General features: G+C 45.4%; 1 protein-coding gene across 6 annotated transcripts in view; it reads right to left on the bottom strand.

Annotated features, from left to right (window-relative positions):
- The window catches only part of LOC136627919 (E1A-binding protein p400-like), an 80,991-nt gene extending 63,224 nt beyond the window's left edge, over window positions 1–17,767 (bottom strand). For 2 of the 6 annotated variants that reach the window (XM_066603428.1, XM_066603432.1), the window contains exons 1-9: window positions 16,901–17,223; window positions 14,481–15,835; window positions 11,368–11,455; window positions 8,784–8,879; window positions 5,694–6,016; window positions 5,250–5,504; window positions 3,843–4,028; window positions 1,592–1,732; window positions 854–932 (exon numbers count right to left, since the gene is read on the bottom strand). In XM_066603428.1, coding sequence (XP_066459525.1) covers window positions 854–932; window positions 1,592–1,732; window positions 3,843–4,028; window positions 5,250–5,504; window positions 5,694–6,016; window positions 8,784–8,879; window positions 11,368–11,455; window positions 14,481–15,835; window positions 16,901–17,120 — 2,743 coding nt within the window. In that variant the 5' untranslated portion in view covers window positions 17,121–17,223. Of the gene's footprint in view, window positions 1–853; window positions 933–1,591; window positions 1,733–3,842; window positions 4,029–5,249; window positions 5,505–5,693; window positions 6,017–8,783; window positions 8,880–11,367; window positions 11,456–14,480; window positions 15,836–16,900; window positions 17,224–17,704 lie in introns of those variants that run through there. The other 4 variants (XM_066603427.1, XM_066603429.1, XM_066603431.1 and 1 more) reach the window with 3 other exon arrangements.
- Between the last annotated feature and the right edge of the window lie 2,949 nt (window positions 17,768–20,716).

Genomic DNA, 20,716 nt, shown 5'->3' with positions numbered 1-20,716 from the left:
ATTCTCCTTAAATTAAACCGAGGATTTTAAGCCCAGACTAACATTTTATAATCTAATGTACATCACAATAATAAGTAATCTTGTAACAGGGTCACTGTACCCGGTCTAGCTACTTTCTTCATTTTCTATGCCATGTGACCGTCCATCTGAAAAATATCCCCACTTCATCTGACTTCTTGTTCGCATTGGCTACTTCCTCCCATCCATAGCCTCCAACATCCTGTGTGCAATGCATGATGGGAGGACGGGGGCGGAGGCACTGCACTGTATTGCTGCTGTGCAGCTGAGTGCTGGAAGCTCCGGTCTGTCTGCTTCAGCAGCTTTCTCTGGCACGCAGTGAAACAGAGGTTGGTGCTGGTAAGTTGTAGGACCTGTAAGCTGGGGGCGGAGCTACAGTGCTGGCCAGTAAACCAGCATGCCAGAACTTGGAATACGTCTGTTGTGCTTACTGTAGAAGTGCTGTATGTAAACACAGCAGCAGCTTGGCTGCCCTGGACAAAGAGGAGGGTTCAGAGTGGCAGATAGTAATGGGTACAGGTCACCATTACTTATCTGTACCTAGATTTCAGCATTTTCAAAATCTCAATTTTATGCCCAGAAAACAGCTTTAATTTCTTACTATACATCATTATAATGTCTGGTGATTAATAACTTTGGTAAGTCAGTCATTCCTGGCAAAATTCACCAGTGTCCTTTATATGGAAATAATACTTTTTGGGATTTTGTGGAATCTAGACCCTTAAAAACCACTGTATCTTCCCAAATGATGTACTTTAACTTATTTTTCACCATCGCCTATGGAAAGCTTTTTCTCTAAACTAGATAACAAAGAAAGAGATTGTAATCATGTTACCTTTCTGTGGTTCATGTGGTACATTGAAGACTTTCCTTCTCTTCTGCTGCAACTGCACCTGAAGTTTTATCTCCACTACCTAATAGGAGAAACAAAACAGTTCACTTTATGTAGTTGGGCGACAACTATCCCGTAAATAAGCAGACGACCATTCTACAATAATGGAGGAGAGGAAAGCACATGTCGATCCAGGAGGGCTGCAGCTGTATCCAAGCCTCTACCAGTATACCGTCTGACTAGGTGAGCACACACTTGTTATGTTCCATGCCTTTGTCTCCTGCAATATGGAGCAGCTTCTTTTTCCTATTCCAGTTTATTCTACAATACGGTCACCCAAAACAATACTATTCATTTCATGATAAATGCCATAGTTTCAGTGGATCTACTTTTTTCGGCAATTCAGTTTGTTCTCATAACATCATGTCTACTAGTATAAGGTGCCCAAGAACAGTTGTGGATCCTGACAGAATAAGCCTATTAATACTTAAAGGGGCTGTGCAGGGTTAGAAAACCATGGCTGCTTTCATCTAAAACACAGCCCCACCATTGTCCATAGGGTTGTGTGCAGTATTGCAGCTCAGCTCCATTGAGATGAATGGGAGCTGAGCTGCAATACCAGACACAACCCACAGACAAGGGAGGAGCTGTGTTTGGAAGAAAGCAGCCACGTTTTCCTAACCATGGACAGCCCCTTTAACATACCAGGCAAAGCACAATTTATGAAATAGCCACACTTACCTGCTGAATATTTGACCAGAAATGTTGGATCTCCTGTGCAGCAAGCCATGCTATGCGTCTAAGTCTGTCTTCTCCTTCTTTCTTGATCCTGGCATCATTCTGTGCTTTCTCCAGTAGATGTCTTGCTGCGGTCCTTGCCATCTACCAGTAGTCACACAACAAATTACTAAGGCATAATTTCATTTCCTCTAAAGAATACGCATGCAACTTGTCAATTAAAATGACCAACATATCAGTGTGTCTTATAGAGCGAACATGCCAAAATTTGGACCCAGCCGGCAGCCATGTGGTAAGGATCGCACATCCTTCTCACACAGCTTCAAGCCAGGTCCGCTCCATAGCAGGGGATGAGAGCAGCTCGCTCGTATGAACAGCTGATTGGTGGAGGCAGGGGAGCAGCAGCAGTTCCCGAAGGCCCTCACCAATCAGTTGTACGCACGGGCAGTTCTCCTCCCCCACTATGGAGAGTACCCAGCTGGCACTTGTATGATAAGGATGTGCAGTCCTTATCACACAGCTGCTGGCAGGGTTTGCTCCATAGCAAGGGAGGAAAGCTGCCCATGTGTACAACTGATTCGTGTAGACTGTGGAGCAGCAGTTCTCGCCGGCGCTCACCAATCAGCAAGCATTTATTTCTAAAAATGGAATTAGGAGTTCCTCCAGACCAAACCCCAACTGACATCAGCAACCATCTCTTAATTTGGGCAGCTGGCCCTTTAACTTCTGCAACTTGCAATAACAAACTTTTCTCCTCTTGTAGCTTTATATTTTCAGCCCTCCTGGCTCTCTAGCAGCAATCACAGCAACTTCTCTGTAGAAACCACCGTATTTCACACACAATTGGAATCAATGATCTGTCCATGTAAAGCATGCACATACTGGGTCCTTATTATAGGAGATCTTCCTTTTGAGACGGTACTACTGCTCTTTATTCCTCCTGTAGTACCTCCCTCCCTGCCTGGTCTGGGTCAGTTCAAAATGTTTTTTTCCTATTTTCCTCTTCTAAAACCTAGGTGCATCTTATCATCGAGTGCTTCAAAGGGCTCCTGCACACTTGCGTTTTTCTTGCGCACTTCTTTCGCACGACATCGCTGCGTTTTTTTCACACGATTGTCAATGGGACTTTCTAATGTTAAAAACGCATCCCACAAAAATTGCAAAGCACCAACTTGCGATGCGTTTTTAACATTAGAAAGTCCCATTGACAATCGCGGGGAAAAAAATGCAGCGATATCGCGTGAAACAAACGCGCAAGAAAAAAACAAGTGTGTAGGAGCCCTAAAAAAAGAAAAATATGGTAATCCAATGTGACTAAAAATATGTTAATTTTAGTAACTCAAACACGTTTCAGTAACAGGCCAACCAATATATAATGAGGTTCTTGTTAGCAATTAGCCAGAATTTCTCCTTTTAACCCCCAACCGTGGGGTGGAGGATTGATTCTGTTGCTACCTCTTGGCAGGTATCTTAATAGCCACCCGTTCTTTTCTTTCTTTCTCTCTAAATTACTCTGCACTTTTCTCTATGTAATAAACTTTCTTACATTTTTACCCATACGACTGGATTATTGGGTACTGAAGTATTGGTTTTCCATAGCAATAAATAGCCAGATATGTGGTTTTGAGCAGGATCCCCTGTATTCAGATTATATTAAGATCAGCGGAGTGGGCAGCATACCTTTAGAGCTGCATCTCTACTGACTCCAAATATATTTTCCCTTTTCTTCTAGGCCCACAGTTCGCCTGGACTTGCTCCAGTTAAATAGAGAGCCTGGAACTAGTCTTTTGTCAAGTGGGATGGCTCCACAGCTCAGTGTCAGACAAACATGACATCAGCCAGTGACAATGAGCACAGGAGACCACCCACTTGCCAGATAAGTAGTGAAGGGCTCTGCATTTAACAGGAGCCATTGTGGGAGAACAGGCTGTCTAGAAGAAAAAGATGACGCGCTTTGAATTCATCAGAGAAGCAACTGTGAAAGTATTTAGCCCTCACCGCTGATCATAACAGGTCCTCCAAGTACCAGAATTCGAACTACACCTTCATTTCCAGGCCTTCACAATTTCCTATTAACCACTGAAATCTGCTTGAGAGTTAATAATGTCTCAATGATATATAAACCAATAGCTAAGCTTTTCAAATAGGTTGTTGTTGAAAAGCTTAGGTAATAAGACTAGGAATATATAGCAGTTATCAATCACAATACTACAAATATCTAAAAATATTTTTTCTTCCCATATGCCCAAAATACCTTTTTGGAGCTGGCTATTTTCCACATTCTTTCTTGTGCAAAGTCTGCGGCCATCCACTGCATCTCCTCCAACAAATAATCCCAGTGGGATTTAGGTCTTGCAGGCTCCATTAGTCTTGGAAGTCTTCTCAAGGACCACAGGCCTTCTTTTCGTAACTCTGTTATTCGCTGGTGGATATTATTTTCCTGTAACACAAAAATAAATCACATTTATAAGCTACAGAATTGCATAATTAATCAGCCCATTAGTAAGTAACTAGCTTCATTTGTGTGTATTTAGAGAACAGCAGGTGGTCTGCTCTCTAAATACTTCACTATTGTTCTCCAGCAGGACAGCAGCTGAAAGAATGTTATCAGCTGTCATCAGAGCTGCCTGCGGAGAACTCAGTGTGCGGTCCCTCTTATCAGGGACGATGGAATTTAAGCTGAGCAGAACTCAGTGATGGACGAAGTGCAGGTAAGTGCACGATGGGCACACATTTACACACAACGATGATCAGTCAAAAGATGGCGTTCGGGCGAATTCTGAGCGATCATCATTGTGTGTAAATGTACCTTAAGGATGTGATATATTCAAACTATAATGGCCTGCCCTGGGCCACTGTAACTTGAATGTGTTTTCAACTTACGATTGTGCAATGAGCTGCGATCTTCAGTGCGGCCAATGAGGTACATGATCTTATTACAAGGTACATGCCGATTAACTGGATCTTCCAGCCAATAGCGTGGGATGAAGATCTAGGCTGGATGCACATTTAAATTATTAACATCACAGCTCCCTTTAACATTCACAGACTTTAGGGTATGTGGCCCTAGCTACTTCACAGGCTCTGCACCTCCACTGTATGTTCGTGGTACAGTGTTTAGTGGATGCTCAGCAGTACACCTGATACCATTGAACAAATGTCACAGTTTCAGATCCTAAAAAGTATCTCACAGTTTTAGGCCTCCTGTTCACGGGACGCACAGATTTTTCATGCAGATTTCCACAGCGGATGCACTGCGAGTCATTAAATAGATTTTTTTATTGCTTGCGGAAGATCATGTATTACATTTTTTCCCCGCATAGATGCACTGCAGATCTGCATGGAAAAAATCTACAACCCCACCTCCCAGCCTTTTCCCCACCTCCCTAATTGATTTTAGCCTTCAAATCTGCAATTGTATTTGCGGATGCACAGCGGTTTGTAAGCTCCCATAGAGATGAATGGAGCACATCCGCATGTGATCCGCAGTAAAATGGAGCATGCTGCGATTTATTATCCATGCTGGGCATATAGGTATACTCTTACACATATAATGATGCAATTAGTAAAACAAACTGCACTTTTAGGGCACCAACAAGAGAATAATTCAGTAATATTCAATACTGAACATAAGAGATGGCACAAATATCCCTGCATTTACCTGTTCTATGGGCTTAGACACTTCTTGCTGAATGTCCTCTGAAACTATCGCTAAAGAGTCTTGAACCCCGGAATGCAAAGGTGATTTTGATGAGGAAGGGGAGAGGACTTTGCTGCCCCCTGGAGACAACATTCTCTTTGGCGAGCCATGTACAGAAGGGAGAACAGAGTCTGGAATGCAGGCTGGCGTAGTAGGTGAAGTGGGAGAGGGAACTATAGGTTTGCCAGCATCAGAACCTAGCTTTGATGAAGGAACCTGCAGGAAGAACATAAAGCAGGAGTAAATAAATAGTGCATAAACCAGTTATACATGTCTCTGTTATACTGAATGTTCTGTAACAGGTTAGTACATATTTACTATAGTGGCTGCACCATCAATACAACCAATCGGAATCAATTCACAGTGGTAAAAGCATGATCATCAATATACTGTATTTTTACCTACCAACTGAGAGGGAGTTTTCAGGGACGATGATTGCCCCAGCAGCTTTTCTTGGGGCTGCTGGGAATTTTGGCTTTGAGTAGGATGCAGGCTGGGAGTGCCAATAGCCTGAGGCTTCCCTCTCCCAGAGTCTGAGAGTTGCTGCTGTGTTAGATGAACTGTGGTGGGAGCAGCGGAGACAGGCGTCCTGGGAGCCGCAGATCTGCTCGGCGATTGCAAGCTGCCAGAGTTTGGCACCAGTGAAACCTTTGTTGGTTGACTTTGTCTGTTACCTAGTGAAGCAGACTGGTGCGAGGGCGGCATCCCAAATGTAGCACAGAAGGAACCTATGTATGGAGGGGACACAAACATGAACATTAGGTTCCATCCAGAACTGCCTTACCTGACAGTATAGGCCAAGAACAGAAGATGTGCAACACAGCCCAAAGCAGAAGACAGACAGCAGTGCTTGTGTTCTGCAGAACTGAGTGCTCACAATGTAGTGTTATACATTTATGCAATTGATGCATAGCACACGTCTATTGTATTATACTCCATGTATTACAGGATAGAATAGAAAGACTGACACCACTGCTTTAATGGAGGCACACACAATTTTGGAGGCTGAATAGCGGCTGCGATCTCAGCTGAGGACATTGCCTGATGCCCTATTTCAATAAGTTAAGCATACAGTAATGTCAGCATGAACACATGAAGCGAGTGCACTTCGCTCTAAAAACAGAAAAAACACTTCAAGCCCCCTTTACCATGAGTGTGGATTAACACAAGGCGGCATTGTATCGGATATTTGGTGTGGAAGTCTGCAGTACAAGGCAGACAAAGCAGCAGTAGATTCTTTAATCAGTAACATGCTTTATAATTGGCATATGTTTGTTGGATTTATGCGGTTGATATCACGCTTTGGTAAGGTGAAGTGTGTGGCAAATCTGCAGCAAAATGCAGATGCTGATTTAGGCCGCCTGCACACGGGCGGAAATCCCGCGGCAGGATTTCCGCCGCTCAAAGCCTGCATAGGAGTGCATTACAATACGCACTCCTATGCAGACGGCTGCGGTTTGGCCGCGCGAAATCTCGCGCGGCAAACAAACCGCGGTATGTCCTATTTTTGTGCGGGGCTCGCAGAGCCTCGCACAGAAACGTCACTCACGCGGCCGCTGGCTCCGGTCGGCACGTGCCGGCTGCCCGGCAGCCGGCACATGAAAGAGCCGGGGCCGCCGGGCGCGGGTGAGTACGCGCTAGTCTCTGCAGGCGCTCGGGTCGGGTCTCGTGGTGCGAATTCTCGCCGCCGGATCCGACCCGCTCGTCTGCAGGCGGCCTTAATTGTAGATTTTGGAAAAATGGTTGCCACGTGAGACACCAGCCTCTGTAAACTGATTGGGGCTCATTTATGCCCTAAAAACCAGAATTATGGCATCCAAAAGTTGCTATTTGGGCACAGAAGCCGGAACTGTGCCTTTTTAGACTATTACGCAGTTTGTTTGGTTTTTTTTTTAGAATAGTGTGCAGGACTCAGTTTTAGGGGATGTGGGTGGGTATGCTCAGTTGCCTTTACTATAATCTACGGCAGAAGCTGGTGCAGATTGTAGCAAAACCCTACTCCAGCCTGTAGCCGACATAGGTTTTCACCTGCTGCATAGAAATGCCGACAGATAGTCCAAATATAATATATATATATTATTCTATTAAAACATTTAGTCGCTCTTAACAGGGCGCTGTTTACTTAGACCTGCTTACATCACTGCAAACCACTAAAATACACAAGATTTGGATAATTCTAGCAAATACACAGAATGTACTTGTAATAAAAATGAGAACCAAGCAGGCGACTTCAGATAAGCATCTACATTTACAGCCGGGTACACGAGTGGATTACAGGTACTTCTATGTACTCTTAATATGGAGGAGAGTCCAGACCCGATGATGGGTCTGTTGGCCTGAGCTCACAGCATCATAGGAGCCATTGTGCTACGGGAAGCCATGTTGTGGAGAAAAACGGAATGGACATGCCAATGCTTCACACGGAAACCGCATCAAGCGATCAAATGTGGATTTGTCCCATTGCTGATCTGCGGTTGAACTCTGGGGCTTCGCCTTGGAATTCTGACACAGATTGTCAGGTCCACATCGGAAAAACATGAGGTGGGTCTGACACCTACTTTGACCATTTCAATGAGGCTTTATACTTGTGTGAAAAAGACCCAAAAAACATTTAGAGACTTCAATCCACAATTATGAGAATTCAGTGTTTTAATTAAAAATGGACTTCAATAATTATCCCAAAGAATGGTAAAAAATTGCCAAATTGGTGGTATTCATATGAATTTCCCTGCTGCACAATCCTCTGCTAACCCCATCCCTTCTTTATATGTGTTTTTCTCCTTGGAAGGAATATGATTAGAAAAACAATATAAAAAACTTGAACAGCAAAGAAATACAGGCATGGCTTTATTGGATCCGTGCCTGCTGAAACAGTAAGGAAAACTAACAGTAAATTGTGTGCGTTCCACTCGGAGCGGAGATGGAACGCACGTCAAATGCCAGTATGGTCAGCTGAGCTAATGGAGCTAGTCAGGTGATGAAGTACGTAGAGACGTGGTGACGTCAGTATCTGACGCGCGCCTCACGATCCAGCCCCACCAAAGGGGCAAGCGGAGGACGTCGCAGCGGGGAAACAGGTAAGAACTATATAAGCATAGATCTTTAAATAGAATGTATGGCTTGAAGAAAATTTGTGGCGGTACTGGAAACAGGAGGGGGTGCTGTGGACTTCATATCCCCCTCCTTCGAAGTAAGTGTCTGAAAGTGACATAAAACACTTATAGTATCATATTGGTGCAAATCCTAGGAGCGCAAAATAGGTTTTTTGGAACTTCATTTTTAGTAGATCATTCCCATTCAGAGCAAATCCAGCAACTAACCCACAAAACTGTGCTGCATCTGTACAGAGGCAATGATTGGTTAGGCTTTACTGTTCTGTTAAGTAGATCACGTATCACAGAAAAGAAAAGGCTGCCCGTAGCTTACAAACTAAAGCGAGCCGCATCGAGCACATTGTCTTTGATATGAAGCCCGATGTGCATTGGAATACATTACCCATTTTCCCAGGAGTTGGCTGATGCTGCGTCATATTTGGGGACACGGATCCCAGCTCAGACGGAATAGAATCAAGGAGCGATGTCTGAGAGGAGTCTGCAATGATACAAATTGTAACACACAATGAACACAAGAATCACAAAGACCTGCAGGTTTTATGGTACAAAAAAATATTTATCAAAAATTCTTCAACGTTCCAAAACACAAATTAGAGCTGTCGGAAAATGTGAAAACTACACAGTCCTGGGATGGAAAACTTCTAATTTTTAGGCTGCAAAGGCGTCCTGATCATATTCAGCTGACAGTCATTGGATCCTGTGCATGCTTTCATTTTAAATTCAGCGCGCTCGAGTTACTATAAGCGCCGATCTGCTTATCGGTTACAGACATTGCATTGCAGCGTTATCATTGCCACAAATTGCTCAGAGAAACTAAACTGAACGATCACACATAATATTTGTCGCAGATAAGTGGCCCATAGTAACTTTAGTGCGCCGAATTCAAATAGGATATCCATTTTTTCTGCCACATCAGATTTTCCAGTTATGGGGAATAATGTAATCCAATTGTTGTTGTATTGTAATTTTTGGAAATCTGCCTATACAATTAATCCAGTCGGCTCACTATTAACCTTGCTTAATAAAAAGAATAACAGAAGTGATTGTGCAACTATTCCGCAATCACTGTTACACACTGTGTGCTGAAGGAACACTTCAAGGGTAGGTTTATGTAACATATAGGGTATGTTTTCACGTGGTGTAAACACTCCAGCTCATCCACCAGTAAGTTGTAATTAATGAACTGTGTTTTTACAGGTCATTGGGTAGACGAAATAAAAAAAAAAATCGAAATCATAAGACAAAATTACATGTTTGGTATAACTGCGTCTCTAAAAGCCTGATCTATCAAAGTATTGCATTATTTATCCAACACGGTGAACGTCACCCAGAAAAAAAATTTAAGCATGGGAAATGCGCTTTTTTGGTCATTCTGTCTCCAGGAAAAAAAATGCAATAAAAAAAAGTGATCAAAAAGTCGTATGTAATCCAAGATTATACAAACGCAAACTACAGGACGTTCCGCAAGAAATGAGCCCTTGCACAACTATGTGGATAGAAAAATAAAAAAGTTATTGCGCGCAGAAGATGGTGGCAGAAAATGTTTAAAAATTAAATGTCTTTGAAAAAAAATATAAAAGTAGTACCGCAAAAAAAAATTAAATAAATAAACTACATAAATTTGGTGTCGTACTGACCCACAGAATAAAGTTATCATGTCATTTTTGTTGCAGTTTGGGGCCCATAGAAACAAGACGCAGAAAAAGATGGCGGAATTTCAATTTTTTTTCATTTTACTCCATTTAGAACTTAAAAATTCTTTAGTACAATAAATAGCACCATTGACTCGTTCACTCGGCGGGCAGTTAGACACTGATTGTCCAGTGTTTCACATGGGAGTGGGAGACAATGAATGACCAATGCACGATTTTCAGAGATTCTGCACGATTCTGATATTGATGGCCTACGTTTACTATAGGCAATCAATATCAGATTTGGAAGGGTGTAGGGGAGGGGGTCCAAATTCTAAAACAAAGGAAAACCATATGAGATCTGTTTAGCAAGTGTGATTCCAGTCTCCAACTGGGTCTACATCCCGGCCGAGCAGGAAGTCAATCACACTTTCTTATTCCACTTTACAAAACTAACCTCTATGACACGAATGGCACTAAATTCTGGGAAAAGTGGTTAACAGATATGTTGAGTGGCAAATACACAAATAAGTGGGTGCCAATGTCCCCATACAAGAACAGCAAGTAGAGACTGTGTCAACTGTGAGAAACTAAAGCAAAATATAGAGAGCTGTATAACATTTTAAATAAAACTAATTATTTTCCTAAAATGAAACAATCTTAGAGATAATATTAGAGAGCGCACAGGATAATATGTAGATTTGTAGGATCCAGTAACCCAATCAACTGTAAGGTAGGGGGGAACCTTTGGGCTGACGAGTATCTGCACCAACCTGCTCCAGATACAGATAGTCTTCAGAACACCACGAGACAATGGAAAAAGTCGCAGTGGAAAAGGAATTCTAATCCAATTGCAAAGCTGCCAGCAGAAATGCAGAAAATGTGTGAGAAAAATCACAGAAACGGCTATGGGGAAACTTCTGTACTAACAGAACCCAAAAAGGCAATTAAAGTCTGTGATCTAGCATTTGGGCTATCACATTCTCCTTTTAAGCCCAGACATGCACACATTGCTTCAATGTGCTTTTCGTAACATTTTTAGTTTAAAAAAAAAAAAAAAAGAAGAACATGGCTGCCAGATGTCACTTTAAAGACTGCAGCAAAATACTGAAAAGTCTATAGAAGCAGAGTTTTGGATTTGAGGGGTTTTTTGCAGTCAGTTGCTTTTTTTTTTTCGTGTATCGTGTTTTTTTACATAGGCGTCTCTATAAGACTTCAAAAAGCATGTACAAAATAAAAACACTACAAGTAGGCTTGTAAAAGGAAAACCCATAAAAATACACGGCACTCTTTAAAAGCATGAAGAGACTGAACTTTCCAGTTACTACGCATTACCGGCTGAACTCTCCTTCTGTACATAGGAAGCGTGCATCTCCAGAGCCCCAGGGAGCTCGAACACAGGACTTGTAGGATCATCTAAGGACTGAAATAGAAGGAAAACTAGATCAAACACAAAACTCTTCAAGACCAAATATCACACAAGGATATCAACTGTCATATATGAGGCAAAAGACTGGATGGAATCCGGTGATGCGGAATCAGGAAGCCTCTCATAGCTCAGTTACGAAAGGCTTTTCTAATGTCACATGATGGAATCCGATTCATTATGTTGGCTCTAAATATGTGAATTCACCCTGCTGAGACACAACTCAGACCTCACTCACAGCTGCATTTTGGTTAACTTTGGCTCCTTATAGATACAGCCAAGTGGGTGCAATAAATACTCCAACCTGTACATACATGGTCACCGCTCTGCCTGAAACTGGGGTGTATGCACCAACATACTTCCCATTTGTACAGGGAACTGCACCATGGTTCCATCCACTGGCACCACTGCCGCGCCGCAGCCCTCTGGCACCTTTATTCTCAGGATGGGTGGAGATCCCAGAGGTCACACCTCTATAAATCAGAACATGCTGGCATCTCCTGGTCATGGACCATCACTTTAAGAAGGGAATGCCGTTAAAGTAAATTAAAACGACTAAGGATGCCTGAGCCTGGCCTAACTGGTGGAAAAGCTGTAGACTTTGGGCACTTGTGTGACATCCATAGCTGGACAGAGAAACACTACATGCATCATCCAACGTCACAACTGATGCAGAGAACAGAACTAATCCTATAGGAAACTATGCAGTCAGCCCTGTCATTCTCTCTGAGGTTTCTTTTCATGAAAAGAAAGGGATGCAGAAAAGAATGTTTTTAACTAATGTCAAAGTGGATTGTCAATAAGTCACTATCAATTCCAACAATTAACTTCTTTTTTAAATTTGTTAAAAAGTGGACCTGTCACATTACACGTGCCATCTGATATGGAGGAATATTGAGCAGATTCAAATAGAACCCTCAGCTTAGGAGTCCAGTGGGCGGTCCTACCAGTGACTGACAGTTATCTGGGGGCAGTACCACAAGGGAAGGCTACAACTCCATGAGCACAACTGCCCACTGGCCTTAATAAGATTCAGCGACTTCGATGAATAAAAGTTCTAATGAATCCCTCTATACAGAGCTGCTCAGCTGATAGTGCCTACAATAAGATCCCCAAACACTGGACGGCAATATCAAGGTGACAGGTTCACTTTAAATCTTCTTTGAGGTGAATGGAAGGTGGCTTAATAGGCTGATGTCAATCTGTCAAACAGTTTACATCATTTGCTGAGCAAACAAAAATCTCAATGTGAACCTAAAGATTGTCCAATTGTAAACTAACGATTGCCTGTTCTCAGGATAAGTCATCAATAGTAGATCGGTCAGAGTCCATGGCGCAGGACCCCCACTGATCAGTTGTTTTCTGGGCTAATGTGCATGTGTACTGAGATGACTCCTAGAGGAAGCAGACAACTTTTTTTTCACTGCACTGGCCAGGCTATTTCTCATTCATTTCAATGGGACCATGGCTTGCAATGCCAAGCCTAGCCACTGCAGTCAGAACGGAGCTGTCTGCTTTCTGCAAGAATCAGCGCAGTGCGCTGGCTCAGAGAACAGCTGATAGCCAAGGGTCCATGGTGAGAAAACCCTGACAACCTACTATTGATGACCAATCTGGAGCGTAGGCCATCAATAGTTTCCAACTGGACAATCCCTTTTAATACCTTTCTATATTACGGCGCGCGCACGCACGCACGCACATTTTTTTTCCATTTAAATCAGCACTGCAGTTTTTGATGCATTTTTTGAGCCAAGCCCAGTAGAGAATTCAGCAGAAGGAGAAATGGATGTCCTTCCTCTATATTCTCCATATATTTAGACTCCACTTCTGGCAGTTGACAAAACAAACCACCACACATCTATGACAAATTACCACAAACACTGCAGGATGTTTACAAGCAATGCTGTGTATGAACGCATCCTGAAGATACATTCACACACAGCGGGAAATGGCACCAAAATCCACGTCAAAACGGCTGCAAAATAAGTGGCAAAATCTGCACATTGTGACGAAGATCAGCAGCAGATTTCACCCCTTCAGTAAAGTCTGCATCTAAAACCATGTCCAAAGCCTCACCGATGGCACGAATGTTGTCACTTCTTTGTTACTGATTTTGATGTGCATTTTCTGCTAGGTGTGAACATATCCTTACGGGGATTTCCAATCCCATTATGTTTAATGCAATGAACAGCTACCAATGCCATAAAATGACAAAAGGAGTAAAGCTCATCTTGTCAATCCGCTGATGCTTCCCGCACGCTCTACCATCACTCCATTTAATCTCATCCTCACTGCGAGGGGTGCAGTAAGCCCATAGTGACGAGGAGAGGGGGAGAAGAAGCTGAACCCCCCCCCCCGTTTTCAGGATCAGTGTGGGTCTCAGCAGTGAGACCCTGCTAATAAAACTTTTATCAGCGATCCTATGGAACGCTGATAGAAGTCAATTTTGGCCTATTTTCATTAATATATAGTAGTGAACCCTTCCAAAACAGGGGTGAACCTCTCAAAGAAGGGGCAAATATATATTGTATATAACTGAAAATCCATCACGGAAAATGGGGTCTAGATAAAGGGGTGGTCTTCCCAAAGTGCTGACCCCAAGAATCTCACTAAAGGGAGTGTCAGCACGAACATGCTGTCTAGAATTGGCAGCCATGTGTGTATGATTGTACATATAGGGCAGGCGGTCAATCACTGATAGCTCCGCCCATTGGACTGTTCAGCTCAGAATATACTGAGGTTTAAATGCATAAATTACAAATTATACTGAATCCTTCCCCATAAACTATATATCCATCTGCTCCGCTCCTCCTGCTCTATAACATGATGCCAGCAGTTTACAGCATGTTCCAGCTGACAGATTCCCTTTAAGACATCATTGTCTGTATACCTAAAGGAAAGGGTTAGGAAGTTTCAGGCCCCGCCTCTATCTGAGAATACAAGTAGTAATTTTAATGTTATTTAGATTTAAGAGGGCTTTGTGCTACTGATAGTCAATGTGCATACGTACAACTGATCATACCTGCATAGTAAGGACTACAGGGCTCTTTTCTGCTTCCTCCTCCTCCACTTCTAGATCTAAATCACTCTGTCTTAAAAAAGTTTGCAGTAAAAGTGTAGGCTTCTTTTTGAAGGCCAAGAAATCCATCATGTTCCCTTGACAATGTTGTAAGAAGAACATCTCGGTCAGATAGTCTTTGAAGTTCTCCTTCAGCATTTTCATGGCTCTGTAGTGATGTTCCAGGCACTGTTTCCTCAGGCGAGCATCCTCTACAGTGGCAGGTGGGATCTCTTCAAGCTTCTTAGCTTGTTTTCTTACAGTACTGCTCAGTGTTGGAGGAAGACTAGAGAGTCCCTGAGGAGCGGCTGTCCGGGAGGGACTTGTTGGTGTTTGTTGAGTTGCTATCCCAAAAGCAGAAGAACCGGCAACGCTGGCTATCATTCCTCCAGATGTTCGGTCAAAGCCAATAGTCTTGCCCAACTGCTGGCCGTGGAGAACCTGCTGTTGCTGAATGAACTGCCCTTGAATAATACTGCTTATCTGTGTTGGTATATTACTGGTAGTCAAGTGGCCGGCAGTAGCCAAAGTCGGCATACCAGTACCAGCCGCTACAGCGTTCTGTGATCCAAACTGATGCACAGCACCGGCCGCTTGTGAATTGGAGTGCAACAGAGTATGCGTCTGGACTGGGGTGGAAGTTCCTGATGGGAGATGCACTTGTGTGCCGGGTGCTATCTGTTTAATTCCAGAGCCCTCTTGAAATACAAAGTGTCCAGTACTCGATGGGCCGAGGCTTAGCTGTCTCACCAGCAACCCTGCATCTACATATCCAGGGGTGGCAGGCTGGTTACACATCCCCAAGCTAGCTCCTGCGGCTGTGGCTCTAACCCCCTGCAATGCTTGGATCGGCAGAGCATTTGGCTGTGTCGGACTTTTAGTCTGGACCTGCTGAGATATTGGTGACGTAACCTGAATATAGGATGGGGACCCATGCTCAAACCGGCGAGGCTGGGAAGTGAACTGAAACCCGGGAGAGGCCGGATTTGTTATGGGCAGTGAAGCGAGTGTAATCTGCTGGTTTCCTGCCACCACCTGCCCCACGTTCTGTAGGGTAATGTTCACATTCTGGCCAGCAACTGGATTTCGGCTCATTATGAGTTGCTGTATTTGGTAACCGGGTGACTGAGGTCCAGAACTGACTGCTTGTGCAAATGATGGTGCGGGGGACTGGGGTGTAGTTTTCTGAGTCCTTTGTTGGTCGCCATCATTCCCTGAGCTGCTCTTCGGTGGCTGAGATTGATTGTGAGTATCTTGGGGACTGTTACCATGGGGCATTATAACCCCACCCCCCCAAGACGGCTTCTCAAAGTACAATCCTGAAAGAAAAAACAGAGACACGTTACAATTATGCCTTTGAATAAGGTCATATTCACACAGCTGAGAGCCAGTTATGGCCAAGATTGGCATCCACCCACATGGACACCCCGTCTGGGAGCTCCCGGCGGGCTACTCTCATCCGAGAATCAGACCACAATAAGACATGCAGCGATTGTTCAGACTCAGATCATCGGGCCAAGTGAAGAATTACTTGTGTGAATGAACTCCTTCAGATGAAGGGTACGTTCTGGCCATCTCAGAATTGGACAGGACTCGTACGGGAACATCGCCCGTGTGACTATACCCTTAGGACGTCCTTCTAAATACATGCGAGCAGAACACCCAAAGTCACTGCGGAAACTATTGTTCAAGTTTAGGTTTTTTTCTTAGAGAATTTAGACAAAAAGGCGAAGAGTAAAACGATACAATTGCCAATATTCGGATTGCAGTTGATTTCCGTTTGTAGGCAGGGAAGCATCTTTTAACATAGCATGTCTACGGACGGACATTGCTGCGGAATTCATAGCGGGCGTCTGACCGCGAATTCTACCGCAAAAATCTGTCATCTTTTGGGTGAAACCCTGTGGGGGCGCATCCAGGCAGGAGCTATGTGTGGTATATGTTCATTCTGCGCTGTACCATGTGACCAGTAATGTATGGGGATGGGATGCTGGCTATACATTGTAACACGCAGCAACCATTACACTGATGGCGTACTGTGTGAGGGCTGCACTCTGTGATCCGACTATATACCCCGCTGTATACACCGCGTGCCCACTGTTATTCTGGAGCACCACTTGCTGGTTCGGGCAGCGCACAGAGTGACGCCATGTTCTCCCACCGCTGGCCGCCCTGCGGGTTTCTATAGACCTCACACAGATGAGACGGACAGTCGCAGAAAGGTTTGCAGCAAACCGGTTACAGTGGGGGGGGGGGGGGGGGGGGCATCGGGCGCGTTATTACCAGCGCATCAGGATAGAGGGAAACGGAGGCGCCTCCATCAGGGTTTTGGGGATTATTACGTCTGTTTTTGGAGCGCAGAATAGAAATAAACCGGTTCCCACCCAGCAGAGGCGGCTCTCGTTGCTGCCGCCGGCCTTCTCGTCTGTAAGCGAACACGCTGGGCGCCAGCAGCGCCGGTTGTTCCGTTAAAACCCAGAATGGAAGTAATCTGAGGACTTCCCATTTTACAAGCCCACCGAGGTCAACGGGGAAAAGATGAACAGGTATTGCTACTTGTATCCCGCATCTCCGCTCCAACACAACAGACGGAATGGGGGTCATTCACATCAGCGCCCGCGCTCCTCTGATGTCCATGGAAGAAACAGGCTGAAATAGTGCGGCATCATTGCGTCCTGTCAGAGCCCGCCGGACGGACCCCATTATAGTACACGGGGTCTTCGGTGCCACTCGGTTCTGTAGTACGACACATGCGGTTGGCAAGGGATTCCCCTTCACTGCTGCCCAAATGGGGCAGAAAATCCGAACCCCGAGTGCTGATGTGAATGACCCCCATAGTTTACCGGCTGTCCTCCCACCGGCAGGGTCACACGGGGGGCTACAGGAGGAGCCCGCAATGTGCCATCTGCTTCGGCCCCCGAGATGCAGGAACCTGTGCAGCGCCCCCCAGCGTCCTGCAGGCAGCGCCCTCGCCGAGTCCCGGCCACCACTAGGCCCTGGTGGAGCGGGGGAGCCCCGGGGTGGCGGCTCGGCAGGCCGCACTCTGGGTGTGAGCGGCCAGGGAGGAAGCGCCGCGCACGTTGTTGGTTCCTCCCCGCCCACAGCCAGGCCCTCCCGGCTCCCCGCAGCATACGGCCTGCAGGCCGGCCACACGGCGCCCTCTCCTCCCCGCCAGCGCACACACTCACCCCGCAGCGCGTCCCACCCGGAATACTCACAAAAGGCAGGCAGCGGCTGGAGAGCCCCGCTTACGGTGGCCGAGAGAGGACAGCTCAAGACAACGAGTTCCGCGCTCGGCCGCTAGAGGGCGCAGGACGGAGAGCGCTTCCAGTTGTCTTGGCGATGGAAAATGCCTTGAAAACTTTAGTCTTACTTTGTAGACACGCGGGTGGCAGATGTGGGGTGATCGGCGGGCACCCTACTCTAATCACGGGCATTTAACCCTGAAGACTCCACAAATGTCCCCTTTAGCTTAATGCTGATGCTGGCCCCCTTATTCAGCGTCTTTCCCCTCGGTCGTTGTTCACATTCAGCGGTTACACCCGGATTTTTCTCAGGTCTTCAGTTGTATGAAGATATTTACGGGGCAGTCTTGCAAAAAAAAAAATGCAACAAAAAAAAAAATTCTTAATAGCGAATACAAAAAGTGAACCGAGCTGTGAGCCATGTGCCCAAGCGCGATATTGGGCAGAGCTTCACTGCCCTGGTTTCTCGCTCCCCCTGAGGACGCCCAAGGTAACATGTCAGGGGGTGGCTATAGATTAGGTTTTAACCTTTTCCAATCCAATTTGTATCCTGGTTTTCCTAGGGGGCTTACTTTTTTTCTGCGGTTATACAACAGCGCTATCTGCTGACTGAAGCCAGTACTGCATGAGGTGACACGTTGGATAGGCTCCGACAGCAAAGAGGCTGGCAATATACAGTAAGAGAACCCTGACGGATGTCTTCTAATATCGGAGCTGTACAGCCTTAAATCATAATGTCTTCAGAGGTCAGACAGTGGATTGGAAAGGGTTAAAGAGTTTTGGTGGTGCTGAATTATTAATTTTCACATAGGCATTTGGAAGTTGGCCATCCAGACGACCATATATCAGCTTGGTTTTCACGCTGGCCAATATATGGCGTCTCTCTCTGTAGGGCAAGGAGGCTGGAAGAGCCGGGAGCAGTGCTCTGAGCTCCCGCCCCCTCTGCACTATTTGCAATGAGAGGAGGTAGAACGGGGGCGGGGCTAAGTTTCAGGAATTAGCTCCACCCCATCCCACCTCCCCTCCTTGCAAATAGTGCAGAGGGAGCAGAGAGGAGGCAGAGAGGGGGCGTTAGCTCAGTGCACTGCTCCCGGCTCTTCCAGCCTCCTCCCCCTGCAGAGAGAGACGTTGTATATCGGCCGGCGTGAATACCCGGCCGCTATACGGTCGTGTGAATGCAGCCTTAGTGTGTATATGCACAATTACACATGATACTAACTGATGACTACTAGTTACATCTCATTTGCTACCAACAATGGCCCTTTATTTTAAATATTATTTGATTTAGTCTTTCTGAATAATAAAGTATTTAGATTGTATTTTAGGGGATATTACCTGTGGGTATTTTTTGCCTTTGGCAATTAGACTGGAGTTTTACAGCCTGACATCACGCTCGTCCGTGTAAAATCAGCCTTAGGTTACATTCACACAAGCTAGAAACTCAGCTCAATGTTGCGGTTGCAAAATGTGCATTTTACATGCGGATGCAAGGCATTTTTTTATTCAAAAACATTACTTCTCTAAAATTGCGCTTCCCAGACGTGAGTTTCACGAGCGCTAGAGGATCGCAAGTGTTTCCCCAATCATTTCAATGGTGAACATCTCATTGCACTTCCATGGCCATCACACAGCCTGTGCATGCCATAGAAGGTCTCTAAAGGTCCCACTGAAAACAATGGGCTGAGGATACCGGATAGGACATGCAGCGATTTTTAACCTCGTAGCATTGCATGGGGGGGAAAAAATATGGCTCATGTGAATAAGTCCAATTAAAAAGAATGGCGTTCATATTCAAGTGAGTTTTGAGACTCTCGCTTGTGTGCATGTAGCCTTAGGATTGGGTATATCACCGTAGCAGTAGAGTAGCCTTAGGATTGGGTATATCACCGTAGCAGTAGAGTAGCCTTAGGATTGGGTATATCACCGTAGCAGGAGAGTAGCCTTAGGATCGGGTATATCACCGTAGCAGGAGAGGTGCCTTAGGATCGGGTATATCACCGTAGCAGGAGAGGTGCCTTAGGATCGGGTATATCACCGTAGCAGGAGAGGTGCCTTAGGATCGGGTATATCACCGTAGCAGGAGAGGTGCCTTAGGATCGGGTATATCACCGTAGCAGGAGAGGTGCCTTAGGATCGGGTATATCACCGTAGCAGGAGAGGTGCCTTAGGATCGGGTATATCACCGTAGCAGGAGAGGTGCCTTAGGATCGGGTATATCACCGTAGCAGGAGAGGTGCCTTAGGATTGGGTACATCACCGTAGCAGGAGAGTAGCCTTAGGATTGGGTACATCACCGTAGCAGGAGAGTAGCCTTAGGATTGGGTACATCACCGTAGCAGGAGAGTAGCCTTAGGATTGGGTACATCACCGTAGCAGGAGAGTAGCCTTAGGATTGGGTATATCACCGTAGCAGGAGAGTAGCCTTAGGATTGGGTATATCACCGTAGCAGGAGAGTAGCCGTAGGATTGGGTATATCACGGTAGCAGGAGAGGTGCTTTAGGATTGGGTATATCACAGTAGCAGGAGAGGTGCCTTAGGATTGGGTATATCACCGTTGCAGGAGAGTAGCCTTAGGATTGGGTATATCACCGTAGCAGTAGAGTAGCCTTAGGATTGGGTATATCACCGTAGCAGGAGAGGTGCCTTAGGATTGGGTATATCACCGTAGCAGGAGAGGTGCCTTAGGATTGGGTATATCACCGTAGCAGTAGAGTAGCCTTAGGATTGGGTATATCACCGTAGCAGGAGAGGTGCCTTAGGATTGGGTATATCACCGTTGCAGGAGAGTAGCCTTAGGATTGGGTATATCACCATAGCAGTAGAGTAGCCTTAGGATTGGGTATATCACCGTAGCAGGAGAGTAGCCTTAGGATTGGGTATATCGCCGTAGCAGGAGAGTAGCCTTAGGATTGGGTACATCACCGTAGCAGGAGAGTAGCCTTAGGATTGGGTAT

This window comes from Eleutherodactylus coqui, chromosome 5 (genome assembly GCF_035609145.1).
Source record: "Eleutherodactylus coqui strain aEleCoq1 chromosome 5, aEleCoq1.hap1, whole genome shotgun sequence".
Classification (NCBI taxonomy): Eukaryota; Metazoa; Chordata; class Amphibia; order Anura; family Eleutherodactylidae; genus Eleutherodactylus; species Eleutherodactylus coqui.
This window is presented reverse-complemented; position numbering and strand designations above follow the sequence as displayed.